Source organism: Plectrocnemia conspersa, unplaced genomic scaffold (genome assembly GCF_051122295.1).
Source record: "Plectrocnemia conspersa isolate PC_06_02 unplaced genomic scaffold, ASM5112229v1 ptg000012l, whole genome shotgun sequence".
In the NCBI taxonomy this organism is placed as follows: Eukaryota; Metazoa; Arthropoda; class Insecta; order Trichoptera; family Polycentropodidae; genus Plectrocnemia; species Plectrocnemia conspersa.
In genome coordinates, this window is record NW_028277176.1 from 7016904 (window position 1) to 7035616 (window position 18713).

The 18713-nt window shown below is 30.9% G+C and overlaps 1 protein-coding gene across 1 annotated transcript in view; it reads right to left on the reverse strand.

Moving 5' to 3' along the window:
• Positions 1 to 18713, reverse strand: part of Baldspot (elongation of very long chain fatty acids protein baldspot) — a 54955-nt gene that overhangs the window by 16208 nt on the left and 20034 nt on the right. Inside the window, exon 2 of the mRNA XM_088200134.1 lies at positions 10661 to 10798. Within this exon, the coding sequence (XP_088056260.1) occupies positions 10661 to 10798 (138 nt within the window). The remainder of the gene's footprint in view (positions 1 to 10660; positions 10799 to 18713) is intronic.

Here is an 18713-nt window from a genome sequence, read left to right on the forward strand (position 1 = left end):
TTTTCGAGTGTTATTGACTACGTAAATAAATTTATGACACTTGCTATCACAAACATTAATTAATATGTTTTTGTTACAAAATCGATTGAGTTCTATAATGAAATACTTAGTAACCAATTTAACAAATTGTTTGCGATGTGGAAAATATGTATATTTTACGCAGAAAAAGTGCAAAATACGAAATAACTGTAAAATATATTGTAGTCATCGATTTGGTAATAATACTTACGTATTGAAAATATGATGAAAAACCTATTTTTTCATTGATGTATGTATGGAATTCCAAAGCAGTTTTTTGTAGAATAAATTAATAGTGGTTAGAACAATTCGTGATTTATTGATACGATACGTAAGAAGGAAATCTTTGATAGTGTGTTGTTTTTTATTATATATTTGTTGAGAAAATTTTGACTGATTTTTTATTTGTTAATATTTTAATTGCATAATTATTGTTACAAATACAACAACATTCGATTAGTTAATCAATTATAAAATGATTTACTGGATTTTAAACATGTTTTTTTTATAAGCAAATTAAATTAATTTATAATACGTTTGTGTATATGTACTACATATTGATTTTTCAACCTGTACTAGTAAATGTGCATGTTTATTTAATAATATGTACTTAAATAATACTTTCATTGATTTTATTGTATACATGTATACTACAACAATTTGTGATATAGACATTGCAATAATAATCAACTATTGAAACGTGATACTTGATTGGTTCCCACCGAAATCTAATTAAGTAATAAAAATCATATAATACCCTACTCACAATGGTTTCATTATTTATGTATATATGTTAGTGAGTTTATATAACCAGTAAAGATATATTTAAATTGGAATTTCAGTGAAATTATATAAGAATACATTTTCACCATTAGATATACACAGTAAAATTATACATGCTCAAAAAATTTTAGAGTCATTTTAGAGTAGCATATATTTTCACTAGCGCCTATAAATCATATTATTTTTTCGATATGATTTCACTGAAACAGTTGGTGAATTTATATGTATACCATTAAAAACATTCACTGTAACATAAAAAAAAAACTATAAATGCACTGTGAATTGTTTTTAAACAGACGGTATATTCATTATATTATACCTACATTGTACGTGCATACGTCATAACTATAAAACGTGGGCATGATTTAACCAATGTAAGCAAAATCGAGGCCAATGTCTCATCCTGGAGTAAAAAACAAAATGAATAAGAAATTATTATACTGTCGCGGCAAAAATTCGTATTAAAAACATAATGTATTCAAGAAAAACAGCGATCTAAAAATAAACTTCATTATAAAAAAACTATGAATGTTCATTCATATTTTAAAAAACGAGAAAAAAGTCAATACAGTATATAATATATACATATATATCAGGTGCGGGCTGTGAAATATTTTCCCTCTCGATCGCTCGCGTGTTAAAGTCACGAGAGTGAATGAGAGATAAGGGCATGCTGACCACATGCTCTTATCTCTCACTCACTCTCGTTAAAAATTAAAGCGATTCTGATTCCATCAAATGCGAAGTTCCGTTTATTCTGCAAGGAGTAACTGCTGCTGTATTTTATATTTAGGCAATCACCAGTCGAAATAGTATCGGAAAAAATGGCGTTCATAATGATGAGATACTCATACTAAAAATTAAAAAAAATAATGCATCACGATTTTTAGAAGTATAAAATATATTACAATTTTAAAATACATATATACGCACAAACACACACATGTAAGTAAAACATAAAAACAAGATAAAAGAACAGACACAAATCACCTCACAGGTGTGCATTGTCCCACACGAATTAAACCAGACCTCATATGTGCACGAGAAAATGTCAACATCTCTATGCATAGTATTCAGTGGACGAACGGCCTTTGCCAGAGAAGAGTTGGCAAATGCTCCAGTTCTAGACTTTACAGGTAAGAACAGTGGACGCGACCGAGAACTATAACTACCTTCCAGAGCCCACATTTGAAGCTGCTCGAGCACCAACGATGCCTTTGAACAATTTCCAGAAGTGTTTAATTATATAAATACTTCTGCGAGTTGACAAAGAAACGTATCCCAGCGCTCCCAAAATAAAAGCACTGGGAAACAAGAACGGATAATACCCGTATTCCTTCAAGTACAAATATCGAAGGAATTTACGCTGTACTTTTTCCAGTTTCAATTCATTATATTGACTCATTACGCCTTGAATCCAAATAATAGAGCTAGTTTCTAGTATGCTGCGGACTAGAGCATCATAAAGAGTGCGTAATACTGAGTATTCTTGAAGTAGCGCGCATTTTTTAAGATTAAATCGAGCATTTTTAATGATCTGTTAGGAGTTTCTGCAATGTGCTGGCTAAATTTCTAACGTTCTTCGAAAGTCACACCTAAATTCTTAGTAAAAGAAGACCTGTCTAGAATATATCCACCGAGATTGTAGAAATATTTTGCAGGCATCGGCGATCGTGAAAATGAAATTGTGACATTTCTAAAGGCTATAACTAGCCCACTGCTATAAAGAATTAAGATCCTCTTGCAGGTCGAGGGTATCCGAGTCATCTGCATATAATAAAAAAAAATTGAAAGATCCATTGCTGTTTCTATGCCATTAATGAACCATAGAAACAGCAATGGACCTAAGTTAGATCCTTGAGGTACTCCAGTAGAGGTCTTATATCGTTCTGAAAAATAGTTTTTATACTTGACGAATCTATTGGTCAAGTAATTTGAGAATAGGTTTATAAGACCTTCAGAAAACCAGAAATTAATTCATTTTTTTACAAGTAAAGCAGGTTTAACTTTATCGAATGCCTTTTCAAAATCTGTATATATAATATAACGTCCACTTGTACACCAGAGTCCAATGATCATGAAACAAAGTTAGAAAAAACCATATGATTAGTGACAGTGGATTGACGGAAGCCATGTTGCTGCTCAAGAAGCATACATCTGCAATGATTAAAAATGGATTTATGCAATACAATTTCAAATAATTTTGCAGGTGCTGAAAGCAACGCTATTGGCCTGTAATTGTCAATGTGAGATTTGACACCCTTTTTATGAATCAGGGTGACCTTAGAGCATTTCTACAACTCTGGAAAACAGGAGGATGTCAAAATAAAATTAAATATAAATCGGAGAGGGTTTAACATATCAGACTTGCATCCTTTCAGAATCTAGTCTAGGATAAAATCTGGTCCAGATGAAAAATGGACCTCAGCCTGCTAAATCCGTATTAAAATCAACCAATTTCATTTATTTTGATACAGTTTCAATAATTTATATTTTTTCAATAATTACTCAATCACAAAAATTAGTATGTTGGAATCTTTGGAACTATGTTAAAAGATAATAATGTTGCGTTTTAAAGGAAAAGTCTATCCTAAAATATATTTTAGAAAAAAATTTGGACTTCGTATTTTGGATAAAATGCGTATTAGCAAAAACTATCAGATAAAATAACATTTCATTTTTCCTGATCTTTATGCCAATACTAATGTTTGAATTGTTTAACTTTCCTTATGTACTTCTAGCAAAGATCTACAGTGATGTCATCTACGTATATTTTTTGTTATATTGCAAACTCAAATACATTTTATGTTTTCTTAAAAAATAAGCTGATATCACTCTATAGATTCTAACCATGACAAAATAGGGCAGTATTAAATAATTATAATAATGCGTACAACACGTGTTTCCCACAAAATCTTTGATACGGAACATCAAAAACGTGACTAGACTCGAATCTGGTTTCAGCTTGTTCTATACGAAAACGTGAACGTGTATGAGATATTTCCTCTATTCAATTCAGATCAGACCTACATATAAACAGCAAAAGGTCTAATTATATATATCATACATACGTACGTATATCAAAAGCAGCAGTAAATCATCTGCAAGATTCTCGTACACTCGAGATACTAAATGCAGAACAAACAAATTGGAATTTCTAAACCAGTCGGCCAATGGGAAAATTCGGAAAAGCTAGTCGCCCTCTGGCCAGTGTCCGGTCAAAAACGTGTTCTTCTGCATTGTCAATCTCAAAAGGGACTCGGAGTGAAAGTGCACAGTGTGACGATGCTAACGAAATAATTTCGTGTGCTCATTTTTTTTCTTCTTCTTCACTTCAAGAACGATTTTCGCCATTGCAAAAATTGAGCGATCGGAGCGAAAATGGCGTGATGATATTTAGAAATCTTTTCGTTTTCGCTGAGCGCGGAGGAGGAGCTCCGTCACGTTACGCAGCCGTTAAAATGCATTTATTCATCTCAAATTGGCGGTGACGTCACAGTTGAGTGCATTCCTGCGATTACCGATAAACTTAACAACGGAGTTTGAAATGTAACAATGAATGAATAGATAATGTTTTAGTAAAAAAAAATGAATGGAAAACATCGTTAAGTATTGTTCAAGTTTTAACATTTATTCAGAAAATATTGTTGATGAAGCAACGCTGAACGAAGACGAACGGATTTTATTTATGTATTTAAATCAATACCTTAGTGACCTAATAGGTTACCCCCAAGCGTCACGATGGTTAAAATATATAAAAAAAAAGGAACAGAATCATAAAATATTAAAATAAAATTATCAACCGGACCAGCTCTTCGTAGCTGACATTAAACATATTAATATGCAATGGCAGCGTATTAAGGACCCGGATGGCGACAGCCATAGGCGAGTCGGCTAATGCGATCAAAAGAGGATGCAATCGTGATTCTCGAATACGTTCCGGAACTCAAAACTGGATTTCCTCGAGAATAGTTTAATTGTCGACAGCAACAAAAAGAAATGCTTAAATGTCCACGAACCGTATCACAACGCTCCTGAAAGAAAGATGCTGAGATACAGAACACAAGGTATCTAAAGAACATCTTCCGAAGTTTTTATTATTATTTATTAAATAAATGTAAGATATTATCTGAGCTGAAAATGGCTCTTTATTATAGAATTTTCAATACCAGATATGAACGACCTAGCTCGATTTTAATTAATCATCCGTGAGATTATAAAATCAAGGTAAACCTAATATGTGATGATCGATCGGAATTATGATTATATAATATTCACTTATTCCGATCTCCCTGACACGATAGAAATTTAAAAACATTAAGGTCCGTATAGGATCAAACCCAGGTCTTACGTGTCAATAGTCGGAGACATATACCACTGGTTATTCGGGAATTCCAAATTATAGATCCCGTTACAAGAATGCTGCGAACTTGTCATAGAGGTCACGAATAAAACGGATCGTCAAAGTGAAACGCGTTTCTCATAACAAAGCCGAGTATCTAAAAAAAATTGCAGTCTCCGTTTACGTGTAGAGAGAATCTCTACTTACGCTCAAAAGTGATTCAGGTATCTTTAATGAAAGATTTTTTAGCCAGAACGTTATAAAAATAAACTGATTTCTATATAGTGATCGTATTCAATAGTAGAAAGGGGTTTCAAACGCTCATAAGAAATGTAATTGAAGCCCAGGGTTGTGGGAGTCGTAAAAAGTCAACCGACTCCGACTCCTTTTTATAATTTTCTTTAACACGTTGAATGCGTTGAAGAGTGATCTGCGTTTAAAATAATCAAATCTGATTTAAGAGCTTCTATAAACTTTGACTAATTAATCACGGATGGAAAATATTCAATTTTGATTTAATAATATATTAGATTTAGTTACCTGGAAAAATAAAACCAATGAAACAAGATTTTCCAAGATTAAATTTGTTATTTTTTTTTAATTTTAATGTATCGTTTTCTTTATTTTTTATTGAATATAAATATTTTATTTTACTTAACGTATATTATGTATATTTTTTACTAAATTAATTTTAGTACTTACTTTTTTATATATATTATTATAATAAATCAATCAAGGTGAATTAGGTATACGTGACTTTTTTTGCTTATTGATTTTTTAGATCTATTAATTTTTTTTATAATTTAAAAAATATTGACATTATTTATATTGCTATCAATTATATGCTGGCAAAAAATACTCTTATTAAAATTGTTTAAATTTAATTAGGAGACTCCACAGCCCTGCTGAAGTCTGTTGAAGATGAAAACTAAAATTAAAAGCTTCAAAAAATGAATGTATGCAAACACAAGAAAGTGCATCAAAATACATACACACTCTTGACGGTAATAAGTCCACACACTAGAGAAAAATTCTGGAACGAGAAAGTCATGACAAAATTCACACGAATAAAGGTTATTAGCGGGAAAGGATTACTTTTAAAAATAAAAATGGCATGTTATGTGTTCTTCTATCAAGCGTTTACAAGCCTTAAAAATATGAATCTATAAAGAAATGCTCAGTATTATTTGGGTCGACAAAATGAAAACTGTAAAATACCCTATCATTCAAGGATCCAGTATATAAGAATGAAAAAAATCAGGAAAATAATTTTATTATATTTTTTATATATTAGTATAGCTAAAGAACTCACGGCAGTAGTTATGAAAGAGCACTACCTCCTTATATAGGATAGTAATAAACAATATAAATGTAGGCAGAAAGATTACCAACGTCAAATAAGAAGAATACAATTCGATAATAAATAAAAAAAACATGAAAAACTTTTATTGCCAATTAAATTAAAACCACTATTTAATACAAGAATATTTAAATTCTGATAAGATTCTATGACAACAGTAGATACTTATCTTGCATTAAAAGAAACTACTGAACATTCTGTCAAAATTTAAAAAAATACATTAATATTATATATCAGTTATACATAAATCAATCATAAATTATTTAATTACATATTAAATAATTTTCTATTTTTAAATAATTCATATACATATGTACTCTTGCTAAAAAAACAATATTAAGAGAGTAGATAAATATTGTATAGTCATCATAATAAAACAGTGAAATTGTGAGAAAATAACAACGACTGTTAAAAAAGCATTTCGCTAATGAACTTTTAAATTTTCAACACAAGAACATGTTCTATTAGCAATAAAAATCGAATTTAACCTTTCTGCAGCCAGAATTATTAATATATTAATTATATTTAATAATTGCATTGTTATTGTTGCGTGTAATAAATACATACTTGTTTAGATAGCGTTCCGAATCAAATTGACCCATTAGCCTTTTATATAATATTAGGCTGAAGCCGAACGATATTGAAAGATATTTTCTATAAAATATATATCATAAATACAATTCAATGTACAGCGAAAGTTTTTGTTATATTTTCCCAGAAAAAAATTCTCATGCGTCTTAAGCTGATTTTTTATTTTATAAACAGTAGTTCATAAACTTTTTAAAATGAATTCTGTATTATATTCCCAGTGGGTAATAAATATATATAACTTTCGGTTAATTTATACTCCGTTGATTTTTGAACGATTACATTACTGGTCATGTGTATAATCGGTTGTTTATAACACAATAACATTTCATCTCTTAAGATTGTCATTATTGTTACATCATAATAATATTTCACACATAATCGCATTTCTAACAATCAATTAATGTTACGATATATTATTTAATGGTATTATAACAACATAACAGCGCTCGAACAACATACAAGTCCTATATCATTTTCCGGACGATCTGTCCGGCTTTTTCCATTTTCACAATAATCCTGTTTCCGCAACATTGTTACCGAATATACTCCCACACCGTTTTTCTCGACGTTAGCCAACTGGTTACGTAACGCGATATCTCTAAAATAATAATTGCCATTTTCATGAATATGCAACGGGACTGATTCAATTAGTTGAGATTTTTGAGAGATTAAAAAATCGGTTTTATGTAACATAAACAAGGAGAGTCGAGATCAAATGTATATTTAAAAAGTATATGTGCGCAAAGTAACTTTATATCTGCGTTAATTCGAAATTAATTAGCATAGAGACATATGTTGTAAACGAGTTCACAATCGAGCCTTGGATTTATATATATTATATATTATTAAAAACATATTAAAAGGGTACTTAGATGATTAACATTATATGCAGTATAGGTTTAATAACAATAATTTGAAAAAATGCTTAACGAAAACTCTCAACGCCCTAAACTAAAAGAAAGGCGATATCTTCATATAAAAGTATCACAAGAATTTATTCGATTAACCCTTTGAGTAGTGAGTTAATTTATACACGTTTGTTAATTTGTTAGTATACACATATGAGTGAGTTAATTTTACGTATCTTTACATAATTATTTATTTAATACACCCATACCTCGCTATACGGCCGCTCTGTATACGGCCTTTCACTATAACGGCCCTCTTCAATTAAGGCACGTTTTCGATTAACGGCCTAAAATGTTTCGCTATAACGTCAAAAAAACTTTTTTTCGATGTCGATTTTTAAAAAAAATTAAAAATAGATTTAATTTGTATAATTTTAAAATGAAAGGTGAAGCAGCTAGCGCCGATGAGGCTGCTTCTAAGGAATATCCCAACATTTTAAAGGGAATTATTGAAAGAGGTGGTTATAAACCTGAACAAGTGTTTAACGTAGACGAAACAGGGCTTTATTGGATGAATGCCTGATTGCACGTACATTTCAAAAACCGAAAAATCTGCGCCTGGTTATAAGGTGTCTAAAGAACGATTAACTTTGCTACTTGGTGCAAATGCCGCCGGTGATTTTAAGCTAAAACCACTTTTAATATATTTGTCCGAAAATCCAAGGCCTCTTAAAGGACTAAATAAAAATCAATTACCCGTCATATGGAGATCCAACAAGAAAGCTTGGATGACTAAAGCTACTTTAGAGGATTGGTTCAAAAATCACTTTTGCACAGAAGTGAAAAAATATTTGCGAGACAATAACTTAAGCAACAAGGCTTTGCTAATTTTGGATAATGCACCAGGGCATCCTACTAATTTATCCGAACTATCTGAAGATGTCATGATTGAGTACCTTCCGAAAAATACAACAGCTCTGATCCAACCATTGGATCAGGGTGCAATAGCCACTTTTAAGGCATATTACCTACGCCAAACTTTCCGACAACTTATAAGGGAAACCGATGGTAAATCTTCAATTAAAACATTTTGGAAAAACTATAACATCAAGGATGCTGTTGACAGCATCAGTGAATCATATAAGGAATTAAAATTAACAACAATGAACCATGTTTGGAAAAAAATATGGCCAGAATGTGTAAAAAGTACTGATGCAGAAGTTAATTGCCTTTCTGAAATTAGGCAAAACATTTTGGATCTAGCACATGATCTCGGCTTTGAAGGTTTGAACGAACGTGATGTGCTTGATCTACTTGAAGCTGATAGGGAACCCATTTCATATAAGGAACTCATTCAATTGCAAGCAGAACCGGCATTTGATGAAGAGACAGAACCTGTTGTATTCAAACAGCTAACATCAAAAAAAATGTCAAAAGCTTTTTCCTATTTCGAACAAGGAATACACATCTTCGTTGAAAACGATCCTGACGTCAAACGTAGTGCTAAAGTTTCTCGATGAATTAACTCAGCTGTTATTAATCACTGAAGAACGAAAGAGACAAAAAGGCAAGACAAACAACGTTGGACAATTTTTTTAAGCCAGGCCCATCCTTACCAGCGAAAAATGAGAACGACAGTGATCTGCAGGTTACCATTTCTTCATCGTCTTCAGATTAAAGCCATTTTAAAAAAAAATATGTATGTATTCATACACATATTTTATGTAACATGAAGTTGTTTCATTTTTGTTTATGGATTATTGTTGGTTTTTGGAGTCTGTTATTATTTTATGTACAAATGTATGTACTTGTTATGTATGTATTTTTGATTTAAATGAAATAAAAAGATAAAATACATTTTAAATGATAAACCATGTTACATATTTAACAAATTTGGAACCGATTCCATTGAATTTGTATGAATTTGTATTAGAATAATTGATTCGTTATACGGCTTTTCGCTTTGCGGCCAAGTTTTAGGCCGTAAAGCGAGGTATGGGTGTATTATTTTATATTGCGTTTATAGTTAAAAAAATCACATATGTTTTAATTTTCCATTTTTTTTTTTTTTTTTTTTTATAATTAAATACTATTTGAGCAAAATATAAATTATAACTCTTGAGTCAGTATATAATAGTGGACAAAAATTACGAGGATCCGAACCAGATGCCCTGTTAATTTAGGGGAAAATATCCGAGAACTGTGTATTTGGATGCCCTAGTGTAAATGTCACTGACATTTTCAATTTTTTTACGCCTTTTGAAAAAAACATCTAAATCGTTGTGATACTTATATTACGCTATTCCATATCAAAAGTTTGTCGACCTACGGTCAAGTGTCAAGGGATAAGGTTTAACTGTGAACAAACCGCAGGCGACGCTAGTTCATCATAAATAAAAAACTCAAGAGTTAAAAGGCTTTTTCTCACGTTACTCGTAACATAATACTAGATAATTATTTAAAGCGTTTTTTATGTAAAGTGTAGCGGCTAAAAATACTTTTTTCAAATTAAGAAAATTACTTATTGACACATGTCAAAGCGGTCGTTATCTTTAACAAACATCACGATAACAAAACTTGATAAACATTATATGAGCACGTTCGTTCATTTGATTGAAAAAATACATATTTGTCTAATAGGTAATTAATTAGCGACTAGTGAAAGAGCTTTCACTGCGACCTTCGTCGGCGTGTTTACTACTATAAATAATTTCTCACCTGGGCACGCAGACAGAATGGTAAAGACCGTAGTTCCGCAGCACGTGTAGGAATTCAGGTAACGTGCGGCAAGCGCCCATGATGCTGAAGGCAGCTAAGCAAATGTTCCATACTACCAGGGTGCCTCTTAATTCGAATCTGCAATAAAAAAATATAATAATAAATACACATAGAGAAACACTGAAATTATTAAAACATAAATAATACATTTAAAAATACTCGTTATTGCATTAATCGACTGTAACGTATCACGTTCAAGTCATTGGTTCATATCATAATACTTTTAAAATTAACGAAAAGTAACATTATCCCCCTCATATTCAAATGCCTTAAAAATACTATAAACTTTATCAACAAAATAGCGTGCTTTGTAATGCCATCTTTGAGTTATCCAAATCCGTTACGTGTTCTGCGAAACACGAATTGCGAGCGCGAAGCGTATGATTATGAGCGCATTGCGCTAAACAGCGGCTAGCAAACATATGTATGTACAATATAACTTCATAGATTTTTACAATTAACAACGGATAATATGATTTTCATACTAGAAACTAGATCCGCCGGCGCCTGTTTGCGCTACGGTCTCATAAACTTGCGCTATGAGTTCATAATTTCGCGCTCATGTTAGCATGTAAACTGCCATGGTGTTCACCAGTACTCGGCACAAAAGTACGGCATTGCGCCATGGTGTGCACTGGTGCCCGGCATAGTTTGCTAACGAAAAAATCACTTCGATTATAGGATTTAGCACTAAATGAGCCCGACATGGCGTCTTCCAGTAGAATTCATAACATAACAACCAGCGATTTTTTTACATACATATATGTAAATAATATTTTTTGCTGAGCAGTTAACGTGTATTTATATTAAAATTTATTTAAATTTAAAACCATATATTACTTCAGTATGTATATGACTTTTAAAAATATATTTATGTATACAGTTTTAGAATTGCATATTTAGCGCTGATTGTAAATAATGAAACCTTTATCTTTTTTATATGTCCACTCTCTCTTTTTAATCCCTGAAATAATATCGCCAGTGTGAAGCGATAACGGGTGTATATATTAATATAATTATCGTTGTGAACTTATTATAAATTTTATATTATTTAACGTTAATTAGATTTAAAATTTAGATATTTAATGATAAATCTAAATATTGTATTGGGAAGTGTCAATTGAAGATGATTCAAAGTGATTTTAGAGAATATAATCAAAACTATAAATTATGAGTGTGCCAGTAAGTGTTTGGTTATACCAATAATATATCACGGTTATTCTAACAAAATTATCATTGACTTTCCAGGATCTAATATTAAAAGACAAACAGCCGTGATTGGGCAATTAAAGGTATACATACCTAAGTTACATATTAAAATGCTAGTAATAATGAAAAATCTCGTATTAGTGTAAACAAAAAGTTACATTTTACCCATTATATAGTATCGTTTACAGTTAATTTTCAGAAGCATTGATAGATCTAATAACATTTACGTATGGCAAACAATTAATATATGACATATTGCGACAATTTTGAAGAAGATGAAGAGATGCCAATCTACGTGTTTAATGCTCTACATTTATAAACTGTCCGTTGGCTGATATATATAGCGTACCTACCTACTGCGACAGCGCCGATTTGATCGACATTAACTTTCAATCCTTATACATACTTAGGATATATTACACGTTCACGTTTAAGACATACCAGGTTTATTTGCAATTCTTAAAATCTGACGTATATGTGCATTAAATCGAAAGCAATGATAATGTTTATGTAATACAAAAGCAAAAACTCACTTTTCGGCCTCGAAGCCCGGCGACGGGAATTCAAAATTTGAAGATTTCATTACGAAGATTGTTTTATGATTGTTTATCTAATTTAATCAATGTATTCTTCTTATCCTAAACACATTATGTATATATTTAATTGTCATAGTTATAACTAACATACCTAGTTAATTTGCAATCCGATTATTTATAAAAGGAAAACCTCACTTTTCGGCCTCGGAGCCCGTCGCCAGGAATTCAAAATTTGAAGATTTAATCAATGTATTCTTCTAATCCTCGACACACTATGTATATAGTCATAACACGCCTAGTTAATTTGCAATCCGATTATTTATATTCAGTCAAATGATGAATTAATGAAAATAATTGTCGCGTAGCAAAATTTTACAATTGTTTAAAACTGTTGTCACGGTACTGTCGGCCATTTTGTTTTATATTTGAATGCTTATTTTTCATTGGTCGAAACAACAGAACGCATTACCGGCGGCTCGAAAATTAATCGGAGCAAATTCAATTTTTATTATTATAATTGAATATATTTCCCTTGTTTATATTAATAATATATTAATAAAATGTTCTGCAGTTCAGACTATAATTTATATTTAAAAAAACATCCATTCCAAATATAATGCATGAAGTTAGTCGTAAAAAAATGAATATATATTTTACTAATAGCTTAAAACTTATTGATGTATTGGTATTAGAACATTACATACATTATTCTTGATAACAATCAATTGGATGGGTTTTTAACACATACAACAACATTATTTTAGAGTTGTTCTTAAATATTTGTGATTGTTAAGCCTCGCTTATTAGTGTACAACCATTATAAAGAAGCAAGATTGTGTCTACCGGGTGACACTTGTAGTCGTTTCGATGATGATAAAGGATATGTATTATTCGACACGTGTCTTTAAAGATCATAAATAAATAGTATAGATATTTGACGCGATTACGGTAAATCAATCTAATTAATAATATACCGAATATACGATTTTTCTCGAGTGTTTGTTTGTCATAGCATCTTTGTTCGATTGTTGCTTTCTACTTTGCAACAATGTACGATCCTCAAAATATTTTCTACGTACATATATTGACAAGCTATACATTTATCTGTGATTTTGTATCCTGCTATGAGAATCGTACATAATCCATTGAGATAAGCCTTGCAATTAACCATTAGTGACCATAGTAATTACAGTATTATTCTGCATTTTCTTGTTGGTATAAAGGAAGTCTGATTATAAACAATAAAAAAATCAAAAAATGAAGCTAATAATTTTGTAAAAAAAATATAAGAAACTGCATAGATCAGTTATGTTTTATATAAATATGTGTTTAATATGTATGCGTCGCATAATAACATGTATTATTAATAATTAAAATTATTATCTTTAATGTGTTCAAGTTGTTATTAACTATTTCAACATTTAAATGATTCAATTTAAATATCGAAATCATGCAACATACACGTTTACATAATACAATATAATATATTATAATTAAATATCCATTGAAAAGCAATTTAAGCCAATTAATTGCAATTATTAATAAATATGGAATATACGGAAGGCATGTCCAGTTCCGGATGTTTAATTGCCAGTAAGTAACTGTATGAATATTTTATTGATAAATTGCATAAAAACAGAGATATGATGATATATTTCACGCATTATGTTGACACAAACAATAATTTTATTGAAGAAGGTAATATTTAAAGTAGAGGAAGATTGTTTTAAAACGGCAAGTTTTACTTCTTGCTACAAAGCGTAAATCAAAAACGAGTATATTTTATTAAGATAAAATGTGATTTTAACGACACTTGAGTGCAAAAAGCGTAGGTAAATAATTATTTTTCAATGTCAACGTCAAAGGACAGTTAATTTTCCGCGAAACCGGAAAACTTGTCTTAACTACGTATCAATCTAATGTGACTGTTTAATTAAACAAAATATGAGTCATGTTGCAATCACCTGCAATTATTAATGAACGACTATTGATTAAATGTTTTTAAAGCAATTACAATTGATTATGATAAGGAATGGAATATAATAAAAACTTATTAAATTAATTATTTATAATCAATTCAGATATAATCAGCAAAGCAGATCTATAAATAGTAATTTGTAAAATAAATTTTAAACCACAAAATACTTGTAGTAGTTCTGTAAATAATGTTATTTTATATTCTAAATAATTTACAAATGTCAGGGCAAAACGTAATCGTTGCTTGGACTTGCTATAAAATGTTCTCATAAAACTATTTTAATAAAAATATTTTTTGTCGGTGAAAAACAAACTATTGGGTATATAAATAATAAGCAGACATCAACTAAATAAATCAAAAGCATAAATCTACATACATTATTATTCATCTATGAGAGTATAAAAATCTAGAAAAACATATTTATGATCAATAAATATTATAATTACATATATATATAATCACTAATACAGATCTTCCAGACATATAAAATGAAGAACACGAGGGTCCATATAACATTAGGGTATTACCTTTACCGGTAAGATGCCGAAAAACACGCAATTCGGGAGTAAAATAAAGCAAAATTATGATGAAATAAGAATCAATATCGGGCATCGTGTTTCGTACATCTTATAATATATTATAATTATATTTATTGGACAATAACAAAGATCAATATCTTTTGTCCGAATGTTCCTATCTGCTCTTTATGGTCGAGCATAGGCCCTTACCTACCGGCCCATTAACATCCTATAGGTTTCACATAGTCGATTATGCGACAACGAAGTGCTTCACCTCCGTTCTCTACCTAAACCATCATGTTTATATTTCCGGTCACAATTAATATTGATGGTCTCCCTGCATCACGATCTATGTTAGGGACGCATCTTTATTGGACAATGTGAATAAATGAAAAACTTCTGAATTAAGTAATTTTCACTAAAATTAAAAGTTTTTAAATTTTTGGGGGGTTTCAACTACCTGCAAAACTTAATTCAGAAGGCATTCTAACGACCATTTCAATCAAATGAAAAGAGAAACCAACTCGTTCGAAAGTAATGCCTAATAATGGTAGAGAGGTTTTGGGACTAAACAATTATTATTTCACGGATCACCTATTAGCATATCCCTTCAGAGGTCTTTATCACACGTAAGCACACATACGTACCAGAAAAACTACTTTTTGTTTGGAAAGGATGCGCGATATATAATGCGTTCTATTGTGCTTCTACCCTTACGCTTTAACTTGTACGCCTTGTACGACACATTTTGTGTGTGTATTAAAGAAGCGATGCAATTGGCCCGCCAACATCCTCATCTACGAATCACCAGAGCTGCTTCGAACCGACAATATAAAAAATGTGACATTTCATCACAACCAGCCAGACTGGGGAAGACGTGACAAGAGGCGCACCATCACCACAAAAGCACATCACGGCGGATCACAGCTGACGATAATTAAACTCGAACCTCCGGCGAAGACTTTCTTACTTACAAGATCTGCCATTGCGACTCCACCACAGGACAGCGGTAGCTACATTTTCATACATATGCTTATAAAATAAACTATTACAAGCTTTTCTGACGTTTATTTTGGCTGCAAAGTCTTCGGTCTCAAACTACGCTTTTAAAATACTATTTGAAAAATTGCTTTAAAAATAATATTTGTACCTTTGTCGTAATGCAAATTGTCTCAAGAAAAGTTGTATTTAACCAGACGTAAATAAATTTAGTACAAACATAAAATCATGAAAAAGTACATTATGAATGTAAGTTTTTTATCACCACAAATCAAAAGATCAACACGAGATTAATATAATGTTATACACATTATCTGATACATCAGCTTATCTGATGTGTTAATATGTTTGAATCTTTACAACAGATGATTGATCTATAATTGCATATGTCAGTTGGAAAAAAATACTTCAACCTTGACGCACATTCTTCCATACAAGTTAATCTTTTCTATGGATTTTCAATGTTTTCTACCTGACATTGAAAAACCGGCTTGCCTTCTTATCTTTTTCCTCTGCTCTTCGATCGAGTGGAGTTGGATATGTATAGAAACAGGGCTCGGTTGTTAGAAGCATAGTGTTCACACCTCACCTGACCAAACAACTGTTTCTACCAAACTTGCCCCCGATTTGGCCTTTTAGTTCGAGGTCCAAAAAGCGAAAGCCGAAAGTGGGTCGATATCTGGTGTCGCTGTCGGTAATTGAAGCACAGTGAAATTGAGACATAATAGCTGTGGGTGACTAAATAAACTAATGGTTAAATTCTATGGCGTCCGTTGATTCGATTCTGGAAGAGTCGCGGGTCAAAGAGTGTGAGATTTTGACCTTTGGATGGTATTAGTGACCAGAAAGCAACAAGTGGTCAAACGGCGCGACAATCGTTACCAATCATTGGCCATCGCACTTCTCTTTGATGGATTGAATTGCATAAGATTTAAATTCGGTCTTTTCATCAGTATACCTGGAAAAGTGGCTTAAGTAAGTTTGCATTAGGAAATTAAATGACCTGTTATAAAATGTAATTAACCGTAACAAAGTCGCACACACAAGTTAACGAGAAATTTGCATCTACTTAGTAGAGAGGTTAGGTCAAGTGGGTTAATCAGGGTCAGTAAATCGAACCATATGGAAATTCCTAATATGCATAACTACAGTGAACTTCCTAATATATGTGATCAATGTTATTATTTTTTCTAATTTTAACTTAGAAGATATTGGACATGTTTATATGTACTACTTTATTAGATTCTTGCAAATGAACATCTACGTATTAATGTATTGAAATTACTAAAATAATTTTTAATACAAAAAAGCATAAGAATCTTTACATTTAGAGTGTTTTTTTTAAGTGGATTTTTTTTTTAAAACAATTACTCAGATTGTGATTTGATAATGCGATTAAATTAAATAATCTAACGGAAATTAAAAAAAAATATATTTGTGTAATATTAATTGACGTACATACTTTTTTATCGCAATACAATGACAACGTAAGGTATTTTCAACAGAATTAATTAAGATGGGTTTTGCAATTTTGAAACAAATAAAAGTAGAAAATATCAGTAATCTACGATTCATCTTAATAAAATAAATGAATAACAAATATCTTTTTATAATAATACAAAACTACGATGGAAATGTAACGACACACATAATTGATCAGTAGTCCCGCATCTTACATAACTGAGATAAAAGGGCATCGAAAAAAAGTGGGCCAACGATGGTACGATAACTCGAAAGCACGTGGTACGAGTTACGTATATTTTCCTCTTACAGCGTAATGTAAAGCATAACCTAACGTAACGCGTTTAACGGCCCAGTTAAACCAGTTGTTTATATTTTCAGTGTTGCTCATGGTTGACGATTCTCAATTGTATCCTTTTAAAAATATATTAATCCCTTATACATAACGGCACAAATAAAACGTAAACGTTAACTAATATAATTTTGCTTTACACAAAAAAATATATTGTAAATTAAAAATCAATATATTTAAAATCAAATAACATTTAATAAAGTATACGAACATACGTTTTATAATATATGCAATAATTTTATAATTAAATTTATTTACTAAAGCCTCTTTTTCCAACTATTCTTACATCTAATCTCAAGTCCATGTTTACGAGGACAAATAAGAAAAAACCACGAAACGCAAGGTAAATATGTTATTGCTAGAGACGAGGGTCCCTTTTAATATTCTTCCTAGCGTACTTAAAATGGTGACTCAAATGCTTACAGTATGTGACGTCAAAATCAATATCAAAACACGTCATATTTACTTATTTCTCGGTAAAACACGAAAAACTATTATATACCATTATTGACCATTAAATATTTACCTATTTCGATATTTTTATTGATATGTCAAATCTTTAAATAGTATTGCGAAATATTCTATTTAAATGTAGATTTTCTACAATGAAATTCATAAACGAAAATAGAGACAATTTTCAGTGGAGTCACGGAAACAATAAAATCCATAAAATAATCGTTTTTATTGTGCGAGTTTAATATTTTTTAACACTGTATGCAAGACTAGAATCCTAGTTTCTCGACTCTTATCGGTTAAAAGCGGGAAGCGAGGACGAAACTTTTTGTTGTACTACGATAAGCACGCTATTAAAATTTATTTATTTATTAAAATTAAGACCATCGTGACCTGACAGGTTAACCTAATGTGTCACGATGGATAAAAGCATAAAAAATATAACAATTTAAAATATATACAGTAATGTGCAAAAGTTTTGGACCAC